At 42.4% G+C, this 25,423-nt stretch overlaps 1 protein-coding gene across 1 annotated transcript; it reads left to right on the forward strand.

The window, feature by feature from the left end:
* Window positions 1–1,936: 1,936 nt before the first annotated feature.
* MCM3 (minichromosome maintenance complex component 3) lies at window positions 1,937–24,890 on the forward strand. The gene is made up of 17 exons (XM_044419001.1): window positions 1,937–2,130; window positions 4,466–4,578; window positions 6,859–7,067; window positions 7,821–7,951; window positions 9,101–9,339; window positions 11,361–11,469; window positions 12,621–12,774; window positions 12,887–13,018; window positions 13,867–14,075; window positions 15,032–15,206; window positions 17,320–17,446; window positions 17,720–17,870; window positions 19,147–19,287; window positions 20,104–20,207; window positions 21,398–21,489; window positions 23,121–23,193; window positions 24,202–24,890. Exons 1-17 carry the CDS (start codon window positions 2,047–2,049, stop codon window positions 24,398–24,400), a joined length of 2,442 nt encoding a protein of 813 aa, XP_044274936.1. The 5' UTR covers window positions 1,937–2,046; the 3' UTR covers window positions 24,401–24,890.
* The last annotated feature ends 533 nt before the right edge of the window (window positions 24,891–25,423 follow it).

Genomic DNA, 25,423 nt, shown 5'->3' on the forward strand with positions numbered 1-25,423 from the left:
CAACTCTGTATTGGTGGGAAACCTGGACAGTGAAGAAAGCTGACTGGGAAAAAAACCCTGATGTGTTTGAAACATGGTGCTCGAGGATATTTTTTCAAATACCCTGGAATGACTGAAAGATGAACATGTGGATCCTAGATCAAATCAAGCCAGAACCTTCTCTGGAAGCAAAAGTGACAAAACTTAATTGGAAGCTGTCATGCTTTGGGCTCATCGTAAGAGTCACCAGAGAAAACAAGCATGCTAGGAAAAGTCAAAAGCAGAAGAGGAAGATCAAACACTAGAGGGATCAATTCCATAAAAGAAGTTTCAGCCTTGCATTTACAAGGACAAGGCTGTCAAGGACAGGACATTCTGAAGCACATTCTTTCGCAGAGTTGCTATAAGTCAGAAATAACTTGAAGACACCTAAAAACAACAAAAAGAAAATGGGAGGTAATTTACATTTTATGCTTTGTTACTAGCATTATAATGCCTGATCCACTGCCACAGCTTGCAACACTCAACCAAGCTGTGATCCTCACACTATTTCTACTAGCCCAGGTATATCACAGTGTTGATATATCAACATGCAACATGATCACATGTTGCAGTTTTCCTTGGGTGCATGTATGCTGACCTTGCTGACTTCTGAGGCCAGGAGATGTGGCTTCTGTGGGCTGGTGGGAAAAGGAAATGGGCTTAAGCAAAACAGCAGCAACTAGGAGGAGGAGATTCTTGTGTAGCTTTCCCAAACTCCTTCACCCTCCTGGTTTCTCTCCCTCTATAACTTGCCAAGTGAAGCTGTCAGTACATGCAGGGCTACTTCCTCTCTCCCCTCCTGTGTCCTTTGAAACAAACAAACAAACAAACAAACAAACCATGTACAGTACATTTTCAATACATGTCTGGAAATACCTGTCCACTGAGAAGTAGTTCACATGGTTTATGATGACTTTATACTGAAGTAAAACACGCTGGCCTTTATGGGAACTGCTTTTAAGTGGTGAGAATGGGAATGCTAATACCATTGGCTTCATCCCTTGAGAAGTGGGAACAAAGCAACAAAAAAGCACGGCAGGTGCCCCCTCTTCTCTTCCCAACCAGCCTCCTTCATTATTATTATTATTATTATTTTTTTCAAGGAAAAAAAAAATCTCGGCTCCAACCGAGCTAAAAACCAACACCACACACTGAGCTGTAAACGATCGTGTTCCTGCACAGCTCCCCTTTCTAGTTCCTCCAACTTATCTATGCATTGCATGTGTGGCCCAACATCATAACGGAAGCAACACTGCATTCATTACCATGTGCCCAAATGAGAGAAGCATATTTGCATAAATACCAAGGCTGTGCGGTCTCAGAGACAGGAGGTTCGTTGGTGTAGATCACCCCCTGGTGTCCGTTTCCTTAAACGAAGACAATTGAATCAGGCAAGGCAACACAAACGCAGCGTATTGCAAAGCCCTGTTCTAGTTTGAGGGGAGGTCTGTCGCGTCAATGAAGAACAGCTCCCAATTATTCCTACCTATCCAGAACGCATTCTGCTGCCTCTCTAGTCAAGCAGACCCGCATCGTCCTGAAGGGACTTCCTTAACAAACAATATAAAATCCCCATATAATCTTAAATTAAAGAGCAGCATTTCCCCTCATCCTCCAAATAACATTCACGTTCTTTATTTCTTGTTGAAAATGGACTTTCAAGTTCAACCGGAAATTAGGCATCTGAGTTTTCCAAACTACATGTCCCACGATGCCTCTGGCGTAATTTTTAGAGGCGTCAACCCCCCCCCCACGCGCCTAACGTCAAGCCTCTCTGATTGGCTGTGGTCTCGGAACGTTCGCGCCATGGATAGTTTTTTCTAGACCGAGCGTTTCTACTGGTCGGTGATCTCCGCTTAAGACCAATGGAGAGGCTACGTTTTAGGGATCATTCTGACGCCTGTACCTTGGCGGGAAAAAGTATCAGATTTTTCGCGCCAAAGGGCAGAGTAGGAAAAGTGAAAGGACTTTTTTCACGCGCGCAGAAGTCAACGTAGGTCCGTAACGAGTGCTCGGCTCATCGGGATGGCGGCCCCCGCGGTAGCGACGCTGGAGGATGCAGAGTTGCGGGAAGCTCAACGCGAGTACTTGGATTTTTTGGACGATGAGGTGAGTGAGGTTCACGGCAAGGGGCTGTCATAGGACTGTGCCGCAGAAACGGCTGCTAAGGCAAGGCTCAGTCCTGGGATAAGTCGGGAAGTAAGAAAGAGCATGTGTAGAATGTGTTTGTACTTATTGTAGCGAGCCTTTGCTAATCTGGCATCGGAGGCAAGGATTGTTTCCCCCAGTGTTTTGGCCTACAACTCCCATCAGCCCTTACCTGGCACAAGTTTCCCACTATGCGTTATAGTTCCGTTTTTTAAACACCCTTGGCCTGGAACATTTAATTCTAAAAATTAAGGCCTGAGTCGAGGGTCTTGGTCTGTATAGGCTCGAGTCAGTTCTGATCCAAATGATGTGAGTGGAATTGACTAGTAATTACATCCTTGTAAATGCCTCACTAATGACAAAGTGGATACATAACCGAATAAGGAGTGGATTTCATCTTCTCAGTAACGCTATTCACTGGAGGAGATTTGATTCAAAGTAACGGCCTTTCCTGGAAATCTTAGAGCATCTATGGCCCTAACTTCTGGAGTGCTTCCAACTAGGAAACAGGGCATTGCTCTCCATACAGGAAGAACTGCATTGAAAATAATATGTTATAATTAAAATCTCAAATCAGTTTACATTAAAATGCATCATACAGAAATATGATACAAATGAATACGAACAGTTAAATATTTAAATTGTATATAATCTTTCCTTTGCATATCTTCAGATTGTTTGTGTCTTCCTTGCTAATCTCTGTAAGGCAGCAAGAGATCCCAAAGGGCTTCTATAATTAAAATAGAATAAATGAAGACCAACGCCCTATAATGTGTTGACCAAATGTTCTGTGTTCTGGTGTGTATATGCCCCAAATACACAACAGGGGAAGGTTTTCTTTTAAAGATTTATTCTAGAGAATAACTGGTTACCAACAAATCGTTCCAGATAGTGCACCTGTGGGGTCCTCAGTTGGCCCTTTTATACATTGATCATTAAAGGGTTACATGCAACACAGTTAACACTTTCCAATAGGTTACAAATGTAAAAAGCTACAATGGCATGATCTCTCCCACCTGCCTAGCAAAGAAGATGCTCTGAAGTAGGCAGGTGCTATTACACAGAAGAGGAAGAGGATGGGCTGGGCAGGTGTGGGTTGCCCTTTGTTTCAGCTGCTGTTATCTGTCAAGTGTCAACTAACTTTCCCTGGACTGGTGCCTGGTCAGTGTCAGTTGCATTTCAAGGATGCACACATGCTGATTTCTAGAAAAGAGGCTTTTCTCAGGCCTGTTTATGTGTCAATGATAGCATGATTTAACCAATTAAAGTTCTATTTATAGCTCTGTATATCAAATGTATAATGCGAACTATTTCATGCTCCTCTTGCAGCAGGAAGCCTATGTTTTTTCTTCCCCCAGTGCCACAAGGTGATGTGGATGGGGAATGAATGTAATAATCCAAGGAGTTTGCCAGCTTACATTTCTCCAGTCATATGAGAGATGCTTTACCTTCCTCATAGTACCAGCCACCCTTACCTGAAAGTTAACAAGTTTGGAGCCACTACAGAAGGATAACATATTTTCTTATTTCTTGGAGTACTGAGGAGAGGGGAGCAAAGTGGACCAAGTTATTAGAAAGCTCCCATTCCTGTTTTAGCATCCTTCAGACATGGAATCTTCCTTGTCAGTATGGTTTCAAATACATTTTGGTTTATGATACATGTACATTTCTGCAGTGAATCAAGTTAAATACATTTATGTGAATGTGAATGCATTTAACTCATTCTATTTTTCTAATTTAAACATTTTCAGTGAATTTTGGGTGAATGGAGGAAGGGCTTTCTGGTTTTTTCCTGGGCTTAAAGTGGTGCTTTAAAAGTTATAGTTAAATCCTGATAAGATCTGGTGCTTAAATTGTGTGACAGTGGCTGGAGCCCACATCAAGTTAAGGTGTGACACTTCTTTTGTGACTTCTTTCTAATGTTCCTCTTAAAAAATTGGATTCCTGAGCTTTTGGTAGAGACATAAATTTCAACTTTTTTTTCTGTTGGACTTAGCTAGATTTCTGTCACTGACTAAGCACTTCCCTTTTCTGTATAAGCAATAAGTACTCAGTAGCAGGCATACTTAATCTCCAGCAATTTCCAAGTAGGAGTTCAGGAAAGGCTGAGAACTGCAAACCTTTATTGAAAAAGAGAAAAGATGTTAGTCTGGGGCCTGAAACAATTTCTTGAAGACCAAGTTGATGTAAATGTTTTTTTGTTAAATTTTCATGATGGATTTGGTAAATTGCTTTATGACTCATGTCTTATCCAGATAAATGCAACATTTTCTTAGTAACACTGACTGTATTATAGGAGGATCAGGGTGTTTACCAGACTAAAGTACGGGACATGATTAGTGACAACCAGTACCGCCTGATTGTGAATATTAATGATCTCCGAAGGAAGAACGAAAAAAGAGCCAGCCGGTATGTTTTTTTTTAAAGGTTAAGCATTAATACGAGTATATTGCGTTAAGGTTAAGTCTTATTAATATATTGTACTCTGGTTCCTCTCACTCCTTCAAAAAGATGCTCAGAGTGGCTTACATAGAGCCAGTTTGTGTGATCAAAGCAAGCCTTCCTGGCTTAAACATGTCATGGTGGCTTATTGTGATCCACAGTGTACGCTGACCTGATGTGCATAATCACAGCTGGCTACAGCTTATTATGGATTGCATGGATTAACATGGATTGTTGGAGGGTTAACCAGTCCTCAGATTACCCTACAACAGCCCATGGCTTGTATTGATTGTGCAAACCAGGTAATAGAATTCCCAGACCATCTGTCATCCAGGTGTTTTTAGGGACAGAAATGCCTAGTTTTGACAGACTAGCCATGTTATAGATCTTTAAAGTATTCTCTAGACCATGGGTCCTCAAGCTATGGCCCGTGGGCCGGATCCACCATGCCCTTTTATCTGGCCCACCATAGAGGTTTTGAACTCGCTGTGCGTGGTGAGGGCTTGCTCATGTGGAGACTCGCGCGAAGAAAATGATCTCCTTGCAAGCAAGCCTCCACCTCGTAGTGTGCGGATGTGTGCCCCCTCCCTGCCCCAGCCTGCGCCCCCCCACCCACACTGCCTTGGAGGCCTGTGCCCATCACTGGCACCTTTCATCTGGCCCCCTGTTAAAAAAATTTGAGGACCCCTGCTCTAGACCATTGTATTCCTAGCCATCTGTATATACTTTTGAAGACAGTTGTGGTTTTCTTGGTGATTGGTGTCTCTAGTTTTGTTCTTGTATGCACTGGTTATCAACTACTTCTATGGAGGCAGTGAAATGTACTTGAACAGAAAACGGTTGCATGGATAAGTATAAATGTAGGGCTACATATGATATTTAATACACAATAAGTAAAAATCAGTGCTCCAGTAAGGATACAAAAAATCTCCTTTTAAGATAAAAACATGCAAAGAATAATAGATGATTTGATATGAAGTATCTGAAAATTCCCATAAGAGGACTACCTGTACATGGAAAAAGCTTGTTGCCCCTGAACAAAACATCCAGTAGTAAAATGACTTCCAGCTTAATTTAAACAAGGTTTCCAAAGATATAAAGAAACAACATGAGCCCTATGGTATCGAGTATTTACCTTTTAACCATTTGTCTTCAGATTATACTGTATCAAATAAAAAAAATAAAAACTGGTTCATTGTTCATGCAGGAAAATGGCCACTTCAAACACTGCTTCATAAATCATGCTTGAATGTCATAAAAGAAACCCACCTGTTCAGATTCTTACATAAATAGAATAAAAAATTCAAAACATAATGAGAAAATGTAAATTCAGGTTAATTTACTGCACCATAACTCAGATCATATGTCATGATAAGCCTCCATTGGTTAATTAACCCACAGAATTCTAAATTATGCACCAGCTGCTCTTTTGAATGTGCAAGTTGTGGGGGGGGGGTGTCATGGTTTGTTCTGTCATGCACAGCTGGGCATTGCAGGTGATCTGAGACTCTAACCCTAGAAACAGTCAACCTTAGAACAATCCGTGGATGCCATCCTGAATATCCCAGGCACAGCCATGGCTGGTTGTTTGAACCTGGTGGCTGCTGCCCTTATGGAACCCATGATATGTTTAAACTCTTGTTGCTGCTTAAATTTTCACACTAGCAACCACACATGCTGCAACCCATCACATATTTAAATAAGTCTCTCTGGACTGTCTGATTATGTGAATTGGCGCAAAGGTAATAATAAGAACATCCACTGCACTTTAAAATGGCCCTCTGTACTTTACAGGATCAATAGCTCAGTGGGTGGGTAAGAGTGGACTTCAGTTTTTGATCCTTATGCTGGAACTAAATATTTTTATTGGAAAGTTTCTCAAAGTGTTAATTTTGTTATTTATTTATTGGACCTTTATCCCATCCCATTAGCTCCCTGGGTGGGTTGCAAATTAAGGCTAGCATTTCATAGCTTGGGCAATCCATAGCCAGGACTTGAATCACATTTGTAGGTAGATGCTGATGCAGATTTTCCTTAGGTGCAAGGGCCTAAGTTGGGCATTGAGGCGGGGACAGGGCAAAGACCAATAACCTCCCTCTGAGGTCCAGACCCCTCCTGCACAACTGCCTGCCATCGAAATCTTAGCAGGGGCTGAAGCAGCACTAGGATTCTTTTGCCCTGTGGGAATCCCCCCCCCCACTTTTTTCTGCTAACAAGGCTGATGAGTCTTGTTCTTCCTTGTTCTAGTCTGCTGAACAGTGCCTTTGAGGAGATGGTTGCCTTCCAGCGCGCTCTGAAGGATTTCGTTGCTTCCGTTGATGCCACATATTCCAAGCAATATGAAGATTTTTACATTGGGCTTGAGGGCAGCTTTGGATCGAAACATGTGACACCCCGGACATTAACTTCTCGCTTCCTCAGCTGCATTGTCTGTGTAGAAGGCATCGTTACAAAATGTGGGTGAAAGGGGCTGCAAGCGAAGCGAACCTTAAAGCAGCCTTTGGTGCTGAATGGGTGGGAACACGATGGAATAAATGGTAGTCTTCTGAAGCACTTAATTCACTCTAATCATCCCTTAATTGGCTTTACCCTCTACTTCTAGCTCTAATGTGTATTAACATAAGAGTATATACTTCTAAGGCATGTGTAACATGTATTTTGTTAAGTATGATAAGCAGTATCTAAGCTGTTAAAGTATATAGCAAATAACAATAATAATCAAGAATCCTCTAGGAAAATGGACATTCTCCCCAAAGTGTTGTGTTTTGCTTTATATACTTTATAAGTGTCAGGAACCAAAACTAGGTAGACATTAGGTAATAGCAAAGTGAAATTAAATGGCAAAGCACTGTACATTTTGGGTAACACAAGACCTGATACAAGAGCTGGTTATTGCTTGGGAGCTAGTAACTCTGTTGTGGTACTTGTGGGGAATAGATTTAATGTGGGTCTCTTTTTAAACTTCTGCTAAACAATGCAATTAACAGGCTAATTTCCTTTGCATGCTTGCTTCAGAATACGTTACAATAAACTTAGATGATGTGATGCCTCTGGCATGTTAATGTGACTGTTAAAATGTTACACGTTCAAATGGAACTTTAAAATTTAGCCTGTGAATGTGGGAAGTCGCCACAGTTTTAGGAAATACTGCTGCTTTTATGCTGCCTTGAAAAAATGTAAGACTTTTCTTTGTTCTCACTGCAACACAGGCTCTTTGGTGCGCCCAAAGATAGTCCGCAGTGTGCACTATTGCCCTGCCACCAAGAAGACCATTGAGCGCCGCTATACAGATATGACATCCCTGGAAGCATTTCCGTCTACAGTTGTTTACCCCACCAAGGTGAGCTGAGTGGGTTCCATGGCCTCAAGGGGCTGTTTCAGGATCTCAGGTGAGGGATTGGTGTTTATATTGGATGGAATACCATGGAAAAGCCTCATTACAAGTTCAAACCTACTACTAGTGCAGCCTTCCTCGCTTTGAATATACAGTTTGGATTATTTTTTTTTTTAACTCTGGGGAACATTTGGTCACTTCATATTGTGCAGCATTAAATATTCCATTACGTGCTGGTGTTTCTTTTAAGCAGTTAAAATTGTACTAAGAGTGTTGGCTGAGGGGGCTGTAGGAACAGTTGGAGTTGCAGCTCCAAAATCCTGTGATCCCAGAGTTGAGACTCTGAGGGCCAGCCCCTGCTCCACGCACCCTCTTGTCCAGTGCAGGGAACAATCTTGTGAGCTGCCCTTTCAAGGCTGCAGATTGACTTGAAACGTGGGCAGGTGGGGAGGAGGCTGGGACTGAGGACTTGCAGCAATCCCATCAGAGCCCCAGGCTGCTTTATTCCTCCTCCCAAGGGATTTATGGCTATCTAGGTGTGCACATCAAGGCAGGAGGTGCAGTGGCCATGGAAACTGATGCTGCCACACACAGCTTTACTCAAGGTATAGGAAGCGTGAAAGCTCAGAGGCTTATGTGCATCAAGGGCAGGGGTGATAGGATTGAACCCTCGGGGTAACCAAGTGGGCCACCACAAGAATGACTTAGAATGTAATAGAGGTGATAGGAGAGATATGTTCAGTTTGCAGATTACCAGTCAGAATAGCTAATTAACAATAATCTTTTCTAGCCTTGGATGGTTGGCAGTGCCTTTTACAGATGGCAGTAAGTGTTGTCCCATGTATGTTCTGGATGAAGTTTCTTGGGTGTGTCTATATTCATAGTCAAGCACACATACACTTCCCTCTGATTTTCAAGCTTACCAGGCATTATCTAGCTTCTTTTTTCAGAATGAAATGTTAAGGGTCCTTGAGGCCAAACTTGGGTGCCTGGTTATAGATAATGTGTTTGTTCACAATTTCAAAGTGCATGTATGCTGGAGGTAACTGTATACTAAGCCTCCATAAAGGAACATCTGCACAGTACATTCCTGAACATCTTTTCCTATTCCCACATTCTCTGGAGCTGACTCTTATTTTGTGGTTTTTATCTTAGGATGAAGAGAACAACCCTCTTGAGACAGAATTTGGTCTTTCTACATACAAAGACCATCAAACCATCACAATTCAGGAAATGCCAGAGAAAGCACCAGCTGGACAGCTGCCACGTTCTGTGGACATCATTTTAGATGATGACCTAGTGGACAAGGTGAAGCCTGGGGACAGAGTGCAAGTCATTGGAACATTCCGTTGCCTGCCAGGAAAGAAAGGTGGCTACACGTCGGGGACATTTAGGTAAGTTTTGCAGCTTGCAGGCTTATTGAGAGCGGGAGCCTATGCCAAGAGGGCCAGCCACTTCCGGTATGTCTGCTTGGGACAAAGAGGCAGCTGCAGGCCTTTTTTGGTGGTGGTGGTGAGGTCTAAACTTGCAGAGGATTGCGGCTTTTGCAGTGCAATTTTGATTTTCTCAGTGAGGCTTATGGCACTGCCTCAATGCCCAGCTGCCACAGAGTCTTACGAGAGCATCTGTCCTGTTCCAATGCAGTTCCTTACCATAATACCAGGAAGCTATAAATTTTGAAATGTACACACAGTCTAAAAATTAAATAGATTCTAAATTAATTTTGTTTGGTTTTTATTTTGTTGTATAGGGATGCCAAACAGCTTTCCAACTGCATGGGTCTAGTTTGAGAGTGGGCAACCTGTGGTCCTCCAGATACCTTGGACTACAACCCTCATCACCCCTTACCATCAGCTACACTGGCAAGGGCTGATGGGAATTTTAGGCCAGAAGTCTGGAAGGCAACTTGATCTTCAGATCAAGTTGCACATCCCTTGATCTAACTCACTGATGTATTAAAGATTTCAACCATAATGAAAAAATGATGATATCCTGGTATGAATGCAGTGCCAGTACACAGCTTAATGTAGCTTTCATCTGGATGTGGTGTCTTCCAGACATTTTGGATTTCAGCTTTCATCAGGTGCAGCCCACAGAGCTAATGATCAGAAATACTGGATATTGTAGGTCAAAACATCTGGAGGACACAAGGCTGGGGAAGACTGCAGTAAATCCTGCTCTAATGCTACAATTAAATGTAATCAAAGTCTTCCACGTGCTCTGGAAACTTAAAATGACTTATTCAAAGTAAAAAAAAAACACTGAAAATATATTATTCTTGCCATCAAATGCTTTATTGATAAGTAGTGTAGAATCGCACCACTAGCAAACTCTAGTTTTTCTTGTCCTCAAAAACAACCTGTTCAAAATCCATGAAATTCCTTTTTTATATTAAAAGAATCTCCCTTATTCTGGTGAAGGGAGATGGCAAAAAGAATGCACAAATAGTATATTCATTTGATTCTTAAGAACATGTTGGATGCATCTGACCATTACAACCAAGGCATTCTATGTATTGTGTGGAAAAGAATGGAGTTAGTGTGCAGCATCTGTAAATCATTGTGTAATATTAGAGCTGCAGCCCAACTAATCCATTATTACTTATGTTTTTTTGTCATTTGCATACAAAGCGTGTATTTCTGAGCAAGAAGCCCATTTTATTTTTAAATGATGCGTCCTGTGTTTAACAGCATTACCTTAGAAGCATTCCATCCTAAATGGAAGAGAAGTAGGGAAAGCCTCTTAGTGTATTGTTACATTCACAGCCAACCTTTGTTCCTCCATGGTGATCTTTGTCTCCATTTTATCCTCATAACAACCCTGTGAAGTAGGTTAGACTGAGAGTCAGCCTACTTCAGTGCATTCACCCAGGAGTGAAGGCTGATTCAGCTGTTTACAGGCAAGCTGGATTTAACCCTTATAACATTACAGATAGTTTGCTACTGAATTTCAGTGATAAACCACCAATTGTTTAAAGAAAAGGTTTTTGAGGTGACTTTTAAACATACTGGAGTCTGCCAAAGGGGAGTTGTTCAGGGGGACAAAATGTCCCAACCCTTCAATTGCTTAGCCTTCTTCTAATACTGTGCCACACTGGTTCTTAAGTTGCTGTTTGCAGCTGTTACCTATATTTAAAATGGCCTTTGAAATGTGCTCCCCAATTAATTGAGAACTCCTTTCTGGTGGATAACTTTAAAAGCAAACTTAAAATGGTGCAGCCATAGGAGACAGAGATGCTAAAATACACGTGGCATGTGATTTAAAAGGTCTTTTGAGATTTGTTTCCTTCTGAGAGTCTCAGAGGAAATGAACCAGAAGTATGGGTGAGGTTTGGGGCAGTCCTTTTCCACTAAACTTTGTAGAGCATCTCGACCTGCAACAGATGGCCATGACCCTCTTGCCTTGTCTTGCCTAGGACCATTCTGATTGCTTGCCAAGTAAAGCACATGAACAAGGAAGTTCGTCCTGAATATTCATCAAGCGATGTTAACAAGATAAAAAAATTCAGCAAAAATCATTCGAAGGTAAGCTGCTGATGTTAGAGCCATTCCACACATTATATGATGCGAATTCAGGTTTGCTGTAGTGTGACTCGGCAGGGCATTGTAACAAATAGATACGCTTGTGTAAGCCACCTCTCCTTTTCAGTGATTCTGCACTGGGGCCACGTGGGTTGTCCCTGCTCATGGCCAGAACCAGGCATTGCTCCTCAACAGATACCCGGTGGAGATGGGATTTCTCCAGACAGACAGATGAATGCATGGGGAACTCCTGCATCTGAGGAGGCGTCTTGACCTGGTGGCATTGCTCAAGTGTTGAGCCCACCCTGTGTAGAAATCTTTTCAGAAACTTGTATATTCTTCATGGTAATGGGGAGGCACCATATTGTTCCAGTGATGGATGAAGCCAAGCCCACTCAGCCTGCAGCGCTCTCAATAAGCTTCTTCAGTGCACAGAATGGGGGCAGGTATGCCCCCCCTACCCTGAACACTCTTTTGATGTACATTGAAGGTGTTTAAACTAAATGCCAAAAATGTAGTATGTGAAGCAAACCTTAGAAAGTTTGCTTTAAAAATTAGGGTTGCTACTGATGGTGGATAAAAAGAAAGACAGTAAAAAAAGATACCCATGTTTATTCAGTTGACTTGAAAAAGGGTTTTAACTCTTATTTATAAGAAACATGTAAGCTTCTTTTAAACTATATGTATGTTAAAACAAGTCAAGTCTTGTGGATGTCTGCACTGCATTTTTAAAAATCTGTTTTAGATTTAAGCCATTGTTGTTCTCTGGCTGTTTTTATGCTGTGTTAAATTTTTATTGTTGAGTTTTTAGTTGGGTCATTTAATGTAGTGAACTACCCTGACAACCCTGCCATGGGGCAGCCTATAAATAAGTTGGTATCCTTTTGTGATGTTCTCTTGCAATAGTATTTTTTTCCAGAAACCATAATGAGCAGTGCATCTGTTCCAATGATATTTATGCATATTTGATACTGGGTTGATTTTGCCTTAGTTCCATTACGTTTCCTGTGAGGCAGGGTCTTTGACTCAGTGGTGGTTTAAATCCCCTTATCCTGATCTGCTCCTTGCGGTCTTGAAAAAATAGCCTTGCTCCTGCTGCTCTTTGCGACAGTGGCTAACCTGCTTCTTTTATGCTTCTTGTTTCCTGCATCTAGGATGTTTTTGATCAGCTTGCAAGGTCTTTGGCCCCCAGTATCCATGGTCATGAGTACATCAAGAAGGCCATTCTGTGCATGCTACTGGGAGGAGTGGAGAAGGTGCTGGAGAATAAAAGTCGGCTCAGAGGGGACATCAACATCCTGCTAATCGGTATGACTGAGAAGGAGGCATGTCTTTAAAGAATCATTTACCATGATGATCATACTGTCTCAATAACTTGGCAACATTAACACAATAACCAGCCATTGTGTCTTCTATTCAGGTGATCCTTCTGTTGCAAAGTCTCAGTTGCTACGTTATGTGTTGTGCACAGCTCCCCGGGCCATTGCCACTACTGGCAGGGGCTCTTCTGGAGTTGGTCTGACGGCTGCTGTCACCACAGATCAGGAAACAGGTGAGGAGCAGGTGCAATGCGAGGGAACCAGTCAGTGGAGTTGGAACAGTAGCTGGCTTTCTGAAGCCGCGATAGGGTTGCTTCTTGCAAGTACGACTGTAAACTTTGCATGGCCTGGCAGCGAGCCTTCAGCTGGAGGCATCAGTGGGACGTAGGCACAGCCTGTTGAAAATAAGTGCTGCCTTGAAGGATGAAGCTGCTGCTTAGGATTAAGTGGGTTTTCATTCTGAACCTGTTCACTTGCCAAGGCAGATATTTAAGTCTTTTGTAGAACTTCTTTACAGTTGTAACATTTTTTAACTCACCTGTTTTGAGTAGAAACCAGGCATCAATAAAGTGGCAGTGTTCCTGCTAGCTGAAAGCTTGTATGTCAGGAGGCTGCACTGACTATTGGTATCTTTTACAGCCAAGAATGGTCCAGGAGCTAATTCTGCTAATTGCGCCTGTTCCTTTCAGGCAGAATTCCCTCAGTGTGCTGCCTCTGATCTGGTTTATCAGTAGTCTTTGATTAATATGGACTGCTTAGTATGTGCCTTCTCCAACTCAAGAAAAAGCTCGATACTCAATTTGCAATGGATCAGGGTATATATGTGTGCACAGCTGTGTGTCTTCAGTTCTTGTGGACCAGAAAATGTAACAGAGTAGATTCTCCCGGCTTTTCTGTAGGAGAGAGGAAATGATGCAAGGTAACAATGCTGGGGCTGCTGCGTCTTTTCACAAGGCAAGTTGGTAGTGTCACGACTGCCACCCTAACAGAGTTTTGTGAACCTCCTTATTCCAGCCTTTCATTTGGAAAATAGTGAGAGTACTGTGCATACTCTTTCTCTCTCCTACTTTTCTGTTTTCAGGAGAGCGCTGCCTGGAGGCAGGTGCCATGGTCTTAGCGGACCGAGGCGTGGTGTGCATTGATGAATTTGATAAGATGTCTGATATTGACCGCACAGCTATCCATGAGGTGATGGAGCAAGGTCGTGTGACCATTGCCAAAGCAGGCATTCAGGCTCAGCTCAATGCCCGCTGCAGTGTCCTGGCAGCTGCCAATCCAGTGTATGGAAGGGTGAGTACATAAGGAGCTTTTTCATCTCATACTGAAGCCAGCTTTTTCATCTAAATTTGGTGCCAAAGCTGTGATCTTGCTGGCTCTCTTCTTCTGGACTGAGGTTTTCAATTGCTTAATAACACTGGTTGGGTTAAACACCTTATGAGGCCACGGTTCAATTGCTGGGAAACAAGGGAAGGCTCTTTAAGTGGTCCTACATATTCCCTTATACAGCTGATACGAACCTCCTGAATAGTCTAGTGACTGGTAACTTGCAGGAACATTCCTTTCCCTCTTAATTTTCTTCCTTGGGCTGCATTTCAAAAATTATTGTATTGAAGCTTAATCTTATAGGTTATTCACAGTAATTTAATTTGACCCCAGAAGGTGTTGATTGGTGTCCATATACAGAGGGTAACAGGCTTTCAGACTGCACTCCAGGGATTTACTGGAAGCCGCTTAATGACTAAAAAGAGGCTCCATGGCATGGAGTAATGGTGGGTGAGATTCCCTGAAATAGGGCTTAGCTGCCACTATTGATCCTTATCTGAAATGCAGACCCTGCTCGTGGCAGAGGGTAGGCTGTGCTTTGCAGGCTGTTGCTTTGCTAACACCTAATTGCTTGATGCTATCAGCAACAAACAGATTTTTCTGCTGCCTTGTTTCTTCTTTCACATGATGTTTTAATGTGGCAGTATTTTTGGTATGTGCAGGTCTTTATAAATAAATAGTTGCGGTATTTTATTTATGTATTTATTTCTGCATTTACATGCTGCGCCCTACTTCTAATTTTAGCTTGTTAGCTACCTTGACTGTTTTGGGAAGCTTTTAATGCAAGCTTTAAAATTTTTCTCTCACACATCCTATGTTGTTGCTGAGGCAAATGAGAAAAGCTTACAAGGAGTGTGTAATAGTATTTAGGGATCAGATTGAAGAGTTTCAGACCAGTTTGCTATATTATGTCATCTTTACAGTATGACCAGTACAAAACCCCCATGGAGAACATTGGCCTTCAGGACTCTTTGCTGTCCAGATTTGATTTGCTCTTTATTGTCCTGGATCAAATGGACCCAGAACAAGATCGGGAGATCTCTGACCATGTCCTACGAATGCATCGTTACCGAGCATCTGGTGAACAGGATGGGGATGGTAAGCACCTCTTTCCCATACTCTTTCTAGAATTCCCATTCGGTAAAAGGCAAATGTATTGCACAGTTTTACCAGCTTCAGCACTCCTTAGGGGTGGGGAACTACTTTTGGGCAGCAGGGGCCAGATTACCCATCTGTTGAGCTCACTGTGGGCTGAATGATGTTGGTGGGGCCCTGGCCAAAGCACTAGCTGAAATTCGTTCACTCCTTGATTCACTTGCGGGCCTGCCTTCACTTGTTCACCATTCCCATCCAGGGAAGAAGGATAAGTGAAGCTCACTCATCTGGCACCTTCACGAACTCCTGAAAACACCAGCCAAGTGTACAGCCAGATAGGCTCCCGGAGGTTCCCCATCCTTATGTAGTTTTCTCAGTAGATGCTTAAAATAATTGACTTCTAATACAGCAAAACCAAGTTTAATAATGTGTAGGAATGTTCATTAGTAAACTTGTTGATGGATTCATGTTTGTTGTTGGTGCCCTTGTAATACAATTGGGAATGGGATGGTGTATAATTAAGCTAAATAAAATAAACTGTTTGAAGAATAGATATAAAACACCTGATCATTAAATTTTTCAGAGCTGCACCTACTATTGTGGATGATGGAATGTGTTTAATAAGGGTTCTTTCTTATTAAGTGTGCACCAAATAGTCTTTAAGATAATTTTATCACAGGTATTAGGAAGCCTGTTGAAAGGGAAATACAATTTTTGCATGCGTGTGTCTCTGGAAGTAAAGGAAAAACAACAGTGATTGTGGAAATATAAATGGACTGAACTTTTACTGAAACAAAGGAATTGAATGCAAATACTTTCAGCCCAAAGAAAAAATTAGGATTTTAGCTTCCTAAAGCAGAAGACGAAAGCTAGGACTTGGTGGTTTTAGCAAAGCTTGCATAAAATAGTAGTTTGGCTGTCTAGCTGAAAGACAACAGAATAAATAGGCTATACGTTTGTCATAAGACTCTGCTTTATTTGTTGATATCCTGCTTAATTTCTGTCTTCGCTGCCTCACACCCTCATGAGTTAATTTTATTTATTTAGAAAATTTGTAGGCCGTCCATCACTGTCGTCTCTGGACAGCTTACAACAGTATTTCAAATCCTAAATAAAATAAATTAACTATTCCACAACTGAGCATAAAACTAATCTATTTAAAATAAATTAAATAAATCTAATACTATTAAAATTACTTTATGTTAAAATATTGGCTGAATAAAAAGATCATTAATTGATCTTTCTTCTTTTCATATTCACAACTATTCACAATTTTTAAACATTTTTTTAATTGTTACATTGTTATTATTTATGTATTTATGTATCCTTTGTGAGCCGCCGGGAGGCTTTGTTGCGATGGGGGCGGCATAGAAATGTTTAAACTAAATAATAAATAAATAAACTAACGGGCTTAGACCACATTTCATGTGATCGGCAGCACAGTGCCTTCTCAGGATAGACAGCATCCTGACCTGTAGGGATGGCAGGTGTGCCCAGAGTACAGCTCAGCCTTTATTTGTTGAGTGCCTAAATTCAAGGGAGGAAGGTAGCTGCTGCTTTTTGAGTAGCTGGGCATTAATATTTCTAGTATTTATTTGTTTGGTGCTTTACAAAAAGCAGGTTTGATAAGTCTCTATCCCAAGTGGCTTATAATTTAAAATAAAGAGGGAAATGGGATGGAGGGGAAGCTGGCAGGGACAAATATGGACAGACTTTCCAGTCATTCCAATAATACATACATTATTGGAGATAATTTGAGAGTTTGTGGTTATTCTTATCACCTATAGAATATGCTGGACTAGCCAAAGCATTCCTTCTATATATATAAAAAGTAGAGGAATGTGGTTTGTTTCCTTTCAGTAACACATGGTGCAGTTCCTTCTGACTGCAGATCGGAAATGAAAGATTCTTTGTGTACATATACTTACCAGGAAAGCCATCTTTGCAGCTCAAGTGTAGCCTCAGTATACCTACAGAGAGACCTAGAGCCTTCCAGGTCATTTAGGCAGCAGTTGTCTAAAACATAAAACAGGCATTCTGAGGGACAGAAAGTACATATTCTCATTTGATCACTAGTACTACTGCAACCCAAGTAATTCTTCTCTTGTCTTTCCAGCCATGCCTTTGGGCAGCACAGTCGAACTACTGGCCACAGACGACCCTGCCTTTACTGCAGAGGAGGAGAAGGAGCTTCAGGTGTATGAGAAACATGATAGTTTACTGCATGGGCCTAAGAGACAGAGGTAAGGGCTTCCCACCATGCAGATGCTACATGCTTCTTTCCCAGTACTCAAGGCTTCTTACCATGTTGCCACAAATTAGTGTAGTTAAGAATGTTCAGAATAGCTTATCACACCCTCACCCTCACTTGCACACCTAGACATACTTTTCCATATTCAGGATGCTGGTGTTAAAATGATGTAAGAGCAGCCTCTGCCAGATTGGACTGAAGGTCAGCTTACAGTTTGGATCTGTGAGGGACCCCATTTACAGAACTTGATCACTTTGTTAAACAGAGAGAAGATTGTAAGTGTGGAGTTCATGAGGAAGTACATCCATTTTGCCAAAATGCTCGAGCCTGTCTTGACGGAGGAAGCAGCAGGTTTCATAGCGCAGGAATATTCCTCTCTGCGCAGTCAGGATCAGATGAGCTCAGACATTGCAAGGGTGAGCTGGGTCTTTTTGACTTGGAGGGATGGGGAGGGGGGAAAGGACAAAAACGAAGTGAGAGGGAGACCTCGATGGGAGGAACACGGCCTCCTCTGACTGAGATTGAGGAGGTGATGATCTGTGTTCATGTGCGTGGTGCAGTGGCTGTGGCATGATGGGCGGGCGGAGGGGAACAGAGGCTAAAATTTCTGCTGAACTGGAGGACTGTGGCGATTTAATCAAATCTGGGCTGATGAGGCTAACAGCACTCCTCAGCTCCTTGGAGTAAAGGGTGGCAAATGATGAATGTCTGTCAGACAAAATTGTCTTGATCATAACAGCAGTTGCTTGTCTTTCAGTCACAAAGCTTTGCTGCTTTGATGATTAGGATAATTTTCCCTGGACTTCTCATTCCTGGAAAAGCCCTACTTCAGTTTGGAGGGGAGCCTCTCTAGCTTCTGTGGAGAACCAGGCAGTTACCTGTGGGGAGGCTGTTCTTCAGGGATGCAGACTGTTGCATGGAGATCCCTACAGCTGGAAAGCATGTGCAGATCCTCCACTGCAGCACCGTGCCCCTTAGCTGCACATGGAAGCTGACATAGCTTCTTTGCACTCCCACTTGCCTAATGGCAACACAGTGCATATACTAATCCACAAACAGCCTTCTGTACCCTAAGTACCTTGTCATTGTCTTAAGCTACAACTGTGGGCGACAGGCTCGTCTGTAAGAGCCAGGGCAAAGGCAAGCAAGCTTTGCTCTTTTAGAGATGTGAGGAATTGCATGAACAGAGGCTGTCTGTAGTCTCCTACTTAGATCAGTATGGGGATATTTATTTGGGTATGTGACAGCTTCCGCCTCTTCCACATCGTGGATGTTCTAGTGCTATCCTGTCTTGATTGCTTGTGCTGCAGGTGGAGTCAACAGCTCTGAGAAACTTCATTCTTGGTAACAGCAAAACTGCTCCAGGCTTCTTCACTTCATGCAGTGCTGTGTTTCTTCCCTCCTGAGGGCCAAACCAGCCACAGCTTTAAAAACAGAGCTATTACTCTAGAACAGATACAGGGGTTCCTACCTCTAGTGGGACTATCCCAGTGGGGATAAGCTTTAACCCTTTCCCTGCCATGGGCCTGATACACATGGAGGCCTGATGCCTGCAATTTCTATTGCAAAATAGTTATTCATAAAGCATGTGAATCACTATTTTTCAAAAGAAAATATTAGAGTAACATCTTTGACTGTAAGTGCATATGCAATAAATACCTGAATCCACTATCTTTCTCTGTTCTTTTCTAGACTTCGCCTATCACAGCCCGAACACTGGAGACATTGATCCGACTCTCCACTGCACATGCTAAAGCCAGGATGAGTAAAACCATTGAAGTACAGGATGCAAAAGTTGCTTTAGAGCTGGTGCAGTTTGCCTATTTCAAAAAGGTGTGCAAACTGGTGTAGGGGTGCCTGTTTTCATGGGAGACTTTTACGCTGAAGTTGAGGTAGATCAGTGAATTGCTCTGCAAATGGGGCTGGGGGGACCCAGCACTGTTCTTGGGAAAGTGCACCTGGTGCCAGGAACGCACAGTGAGGCTGATGCATTGAAGCTTCTGCTTGGCCATGTTCTGTGTTATGGTGGAGCCGTTCTGTGCAAAGAGACTTGCACTACTCGAGAATTTTGGCAAGGGCAGAGCGGGGCCAGTCATGGGCCTTTATGAGAAAAACAAAGCGCCATTAGGTCTTGAACAGGATGTCTTCATGTAGCATTTCACAGATTTAGGAGGCCATCTTATTAAGTCGCTAATTATCATTTGGTAACAGGCATCTGTACCCAGTGGTGCTTCCTCCATTTGCCTTTGTGCATATGAAGGAGCCTTTGAGTAAATCTGCCTTTGTGCTACTAGTCACATGGTGTTGACCCAGCCTGCATAGAAACTGCACATCATGAGTTTTCCTCATTTGTATTGTACTGATTTGTCAAGGAAATTGAGATGCTCTTCTGAAAATTATCTGTTAGGCTGTTCCTTGCATACAAATCCCAACAGAAGAGACTCTGGTAATGCTTCCTGCAGATAAAGCACTGGGTGCATTTCTTTGGTGCTGGAAACTCAAGGTTTAAATCCGTGTAAGGTTCCCCTTCCTGTCTGAAGTGCCACATGGACAGTTGAATGCTGCTTTTGATACTCAGGCACTCATCGCCCCATGAAGAAATTGCTGATTGGACCAATTATGGATAGTTTGCCCTCCCTGGTGTTATAGGTTCTGGAAAAAGAAAAGAAACGGAAGAAGCAGGAAGAAGATGATAGTGACCTGGAAACAGATGGTGAGCCGGCCCAAGAAAGTGAAGAGAGACAGAAAAAGAGGTAGGTGAAGAAGAGAGTTTCTAAGTGGTTTTGCGCTCGCTCTCTGTCTCCGTCTCCGTCTCCCTCTCCCTCTCCCTCTCTCTCTCTCTCTCTCTCTCTCTCTCTCTCTCTCTCTCTCTCTCATCTTTCTTAGGCAGCTGAGCTGGCAAAGCACAGTTTACTATCTTCAGTGTGTAAATGGATCTTCGCCTTATTACTAGCCACTGTCCAGGTGGTGGCTAGCTTGGTGATTCTTTTCCAGGTGGCTACATGCAGCTTGCCTTGAAACCTTTCCTGGTTATCTGGGTCCCTTGTGTCTTACATACACCTGGTCGCTATGTGGCTCTGCACAGTAATGGAGAGACACAACTGAGATACAGTATACCCCCATGAAGTCATGGTTCATTGTTTGCAGCTTCAGTCTTTTGCGGGATTTTTCTCTGAGCGAGTCCAAGCCAATCTCCTTGCGAGTGAGCTGGTGCCTCGCTGTGCTGCAGCTTACTCACAAGGAGATCATTTCCTCTGAGTTTGGACTCACTCAGAGAAAACGATCTCTGCATGCACTTGCCTCTGTCTCGCGATGCGCGTGCGCCCGCCGCCTGGCCCAGCCCATGCCTCCCGCCTGCACTGCCTTGGCGGCCGGTGCCTATCGCCGGCACCAAATTCACGGTTTTTCACAATTCATGGGTGCTTTAGGAATGTAACCCCCGTGAATTTCGGGGGACTACTGTACATGCTTTGGAGTGCTCTGAGCTGACTAACCATTTTCAGTTGGTAAACCAGGCATAGAGACTTTATGCATCTTTAACAGTCCATGTCTATGGTTTTGGTCCCAGAGGGCCACCAGCACCATCTGCCTAGGACAAATGTGTTGCACAGTCCTTCTTCGACCCTGAAGCTCAGTATCTAGGGAACCAAACCAATAATCTTATTTTATCTTCCTTTGTCCTCAGGAACATAGAGAAGTGACACAAATGATCATGCTTACAGCAAATACTGTGTAGAATATTCATTATGATAATGCAAAATCACCCCACTTTTTCTTGTAAAGCAAGTTCCTGATCAAGATGGTTATGATGAAGGACAAACTTGAATTAAAGTATTTGGGGACCAGAAGGATCTGGGAGGTGCCAGTTCTTTCCCAAATACATCCTTTACTAGCAGTTTTTGCATGATGAAGATGCTGCCACTAACTTTTTGTCTTTCTGTAGAAGGAAGACACAGTCTAGTGATCAGGAGCCCATGGAAGGAGAGACCTATGATCCCTATGCCTTCAGTGACACTGAACAAGAAATGCCAGAAGGTGAGTGGTTTCCCATCTGTCCCCTTCAGACTAGCAGATGAATAAATTCAGGGAAAATGATGCAGTGATGCTTTTAACTTTTGTTTCAAGGGATAGGTTGCAAAAATGACTTCATCTCTGGCAAGCCAGATCTTAGAAGTTTACAGAAAGCACGACACCTTTAAAGATGCTAGAAAGTGCTAGCTGACTTCTCAGTAGATTTTGTCAGACTGTGGAAAACTGGCTTTTTAAAACCAGAACATGGGAAATTTTCAGCAACTTTACTCTTTCCTATTTCAAAATTTACCAGTTGTATCATACTCATATGCTTGGATTCTGTTCCATGAGTATATGTCAGGGGTCAGCAACCCGCGGCTCTGGAGCCGCACGTGGCTCTTGAACCCCTCTGCTGCGGCTCCGTTGCTCAAAACACGTGCTGGCACAACGCAGTGCTACATTAAGTTAAGTAAATCGCTACATTCCTCTGCTAAACAAGCTTCCTGCAGGCTCTCATGTTACACGAAAGCTGCTGAAAAGACTCTCTTTGTCCCAATGTAATCTCCTTCATCTGAATGTTAAAAGCTGCGCTTGGGACCTGTCACTATTCAGAGCACTTGACTGTTTATCTGCTAATCAGTCACTAAACACACCTATATCTCATCTGCGACCCGCTCTGATTTAATGAGCCCCCCCACCCCCGGTAGGCCAACCGTGGATAAATCGAAGAAAAGATTCTGAAGAAAACCCAAACGATTAATGATACGTAGGTAGATTCATTTGCTTTTACTGCTGATGAACTTATGGGGTTTGCTGTTTAATGCGTGTAGCCCTTTAGCACTGACTTTGACTCTGCAGGAAGCTGTTCTCCTATTCAAAATATATGAAAGGAGTCCCACTAGTTTGTAATGTAAGATTAAAAATAACAGTTTTTAGTGACTGAGCAAGAGCTGCAGCTAAATCATAATGAAGATATACATAACACTGCATATATCATTTTTTACCGTAATGCTATCTTCATTTTAGATGTCAAAAGGGTTTTGCGGCTCCCGGTGTTTTCTTTTGTGTGGGAAACAGGTCCAAATGGCTCTTTGAGTGTTAAAGGTTGCCGATCCCTGGTATATGTGAACCATTTCATTTTGCTTACTGTTCTGTAGTTGAAATATGCTTTGCAGAAGTAGGATAAGAAAACTGTGGTAACTTCCTTATTCACAAAAAACTAAAAGTTACCTAACAGAGCAATCCTAGCCTTGTCTACTGAGAAGTAAGTCCCACAGCTTTCAGTGAGGCTTTTACTGTTGGGGTAGTAAGCACAGAATTGCAGCCTTTTTCTATGGGGGCTCATGGATCTTACTTTAATGAGTTATGCAACTGTAAAGAGGTGACCCAGCTAGTTCTAAGCATGGAAACACCTCTGAACAAATTTATGAAGCATATCCTAATTTCTGTGTTTATGGATGGAGAATTGAAACTAACAGTCAGTGAAACCCAAGTGCATGGAGTGTTCATTTACTGGTAATGGGAATGACTCCCAGGTCTTAGTAATGTCTTCGCACTACACCATGGTATGCCATGTATCTAATCTTCCTACTGTACCAGGAATTGATGATACCAATTGTACACTAACTCAGTTATCTCCTTTTGGCGTTTTCTAGTCCAGGCACATGTGCCCAGGAGTCCTGAACCTTCAGGCACCATGGAGGCCAAATCAAAACTAGCCGAGTCCAGGTGGGTAGCACACAAGGAAATAATGTAGACCATTGCTTCGTGCAGTGTGGTTTAGGCACTCATGCATGACCCCGAGGTTGTGCAACATTCTAAGCAGTCTCCAGCTCTTGTGGCTGAAAATGTGGTAGATAAACAAATAAAGCAACTCATAGCATTTTCTCTGTTTGAGCACTGTAATCAAGAAATGACTAGAGGCAATCATATTCCTGAAATATATGCAAATGATGCTAGTTACATATGACTAAAGTATGTATGCAAATTAGCTACAGTCCTTTGAGGTCATTGAAAGTTGCCCCTTTGACTGGCTAACGGATGCTGCCAGGCTTCCTCCCAAGATCTTCCATAGGCATCGGCCCAATCAGTGCCTACAATGGTTTCACACTCGGCCTTGTAAACGGCAGTATCAAAGTCCTGCATGGTGGGTGCCTATCTTATGAAGACAGGCAAAAGTGGCACATCTGAGACAGAACAACAATGGTGTGCTTTTTCTCCAGCTGGAGAAACCCCTGCTTTTGGCCCTACATGCTCCTTCAGTAGCTAATTTCATCTGGTTGGCTGCAAGCGATTGTTACTTGCCACATGCAAGTTCCTAATTTACAAATATAACAGTTTTCTGAATAAAGTGAAATGGGTGGGAACCCTTCCTCAGTGCAAGAGGCAGACTTTATTTTAGGGGAGCTTTTGGCAGCTGTATCCCAGTGGTGGGCAAGGCCAAAGGCAGCCATGGACAGGGCTGGAAAAGCAACCTTTGTTCTAGTCCCTTCTAGAATGGGACCAACTGGGTGACTTTGGGCAAGCCACAGACTCACAGCCCAACCTACATCACAGGGTTGTTGTTGTGGATATAAGATTGAAAGGAGGATGAAGAGAACAATGTAAGCTGCCTTGAGTTCCTTGAAAGGAAAAAAGTAGGATATAAATATAATAAACTATATATATAATGTTATATATATGTAAAAATTGGATGGGAATTTGCTGTTTAAAATGCTTTGTCTTCTGCATGTATAGGCTTAAAGCTTTCAAGGCTGCTCTTCTGGCGGTATTCAGAGCTGCTCATGCACAGTCTGTGGGACTGAAGAGTTTGATGGAATCCATCAACCGGGACAACCCAACCCCTTTTTCATCTGCTGAAGTCAAGGCAGCATTGGACACAATGCAAGATGACAACCAGATCATGATGTCAGATGACATAATTTTCCTTATTTGACCTGATACCTAGTAAGAAATAGTTTCTTTTGGCTAAGTGTACTATCTAGACAACCTGGCTTGGGTGATTTGAGCTGTCTAGCCCTGAAGAACTTTGATTTCAGCTAGGGGCCAATAATACAAGGAACCTGGCCTTTGTTTAGAATATACGCACGGGTGTTTTACCTTGCCTTTTCTTATTTCAAAGAAGAAAACTTTACTTCCAAACTACTAAAAGACCTCACCTACTTGTACTTTGTAAGAAGCTTTAATCGGCATGTCCTAAATAAATCAGTATTGGGGCACTGGAAGAAACATAAATGAAGAGCTCCTGCAATTAAAATGTGTTAGAGGATGACATAGCACACTGGACAACTCTAGACTTTTGGATTTGCCCCTTCAACTCCCTTCTGAATTAAAGTCTACCTGTAATTTTACCTGATATGAACTCTGACCAACCCCAGTGTTATCACAAGTGTTAATGATGCTATTAAAATGCATTTACAGTCAAAGATGGCATACAGAAATTGCTTTATGTTTTTTTGTACACAACTGTCCTTTATTATGCATGTCTATCTGTTCAGCAGTCTGAACAGTCATTTTTGAATTAAGCCTTGGAGAAATCACTTGAATGCTACATTAAAGTGGGAAATAATTGTTTCGTCCAGGAACAGCTTTGTTGACCTGGGTATACTAGCTTCAAGAAACACTGGAATCAGGCCTGGTCCTATGTCACTCCTAAGACAAGAATTCGAGCTGTATTCTGATTCTGGTCCTTTTTCTACTCCTTTCATTCTATAAGAGTGTTAATGGAAGGAATTAATATCTTCAAGAATACTGAAAGCCCCTTTTAATACTGCCAGCATAGAAAAAGTGTTTTTAACAGTGTATACATTGTATATTCCAATACAGAATAAAATTGATTAATTTTTCAGTTAATTTGCTTGATATCATACTTCATTTTAGATATTGTAATGGCAGCCATTTTCAAAATTTTGTTCAGTTTTTTAAAGGGGTAAGGTAGAACATCTACAGTATTGTGGCT

This window comes from Varanus komodoensis, unplaced genomic scaffold (assembly GCF_004798865.1).
Source record: "Varanus komodoensis strain SLA01 unplaced genomic scaffold, ASM479886v1 scaffold97, whole genome shotgun sequence".
In the NCBI taxonomy this organism is placed as follows: domain Eukaryota; kingdom Metazoa; phylum Chordata; class Lepidosauria; order Squamata; family Varanidae; genus Varanus; species Varanus komodoensis.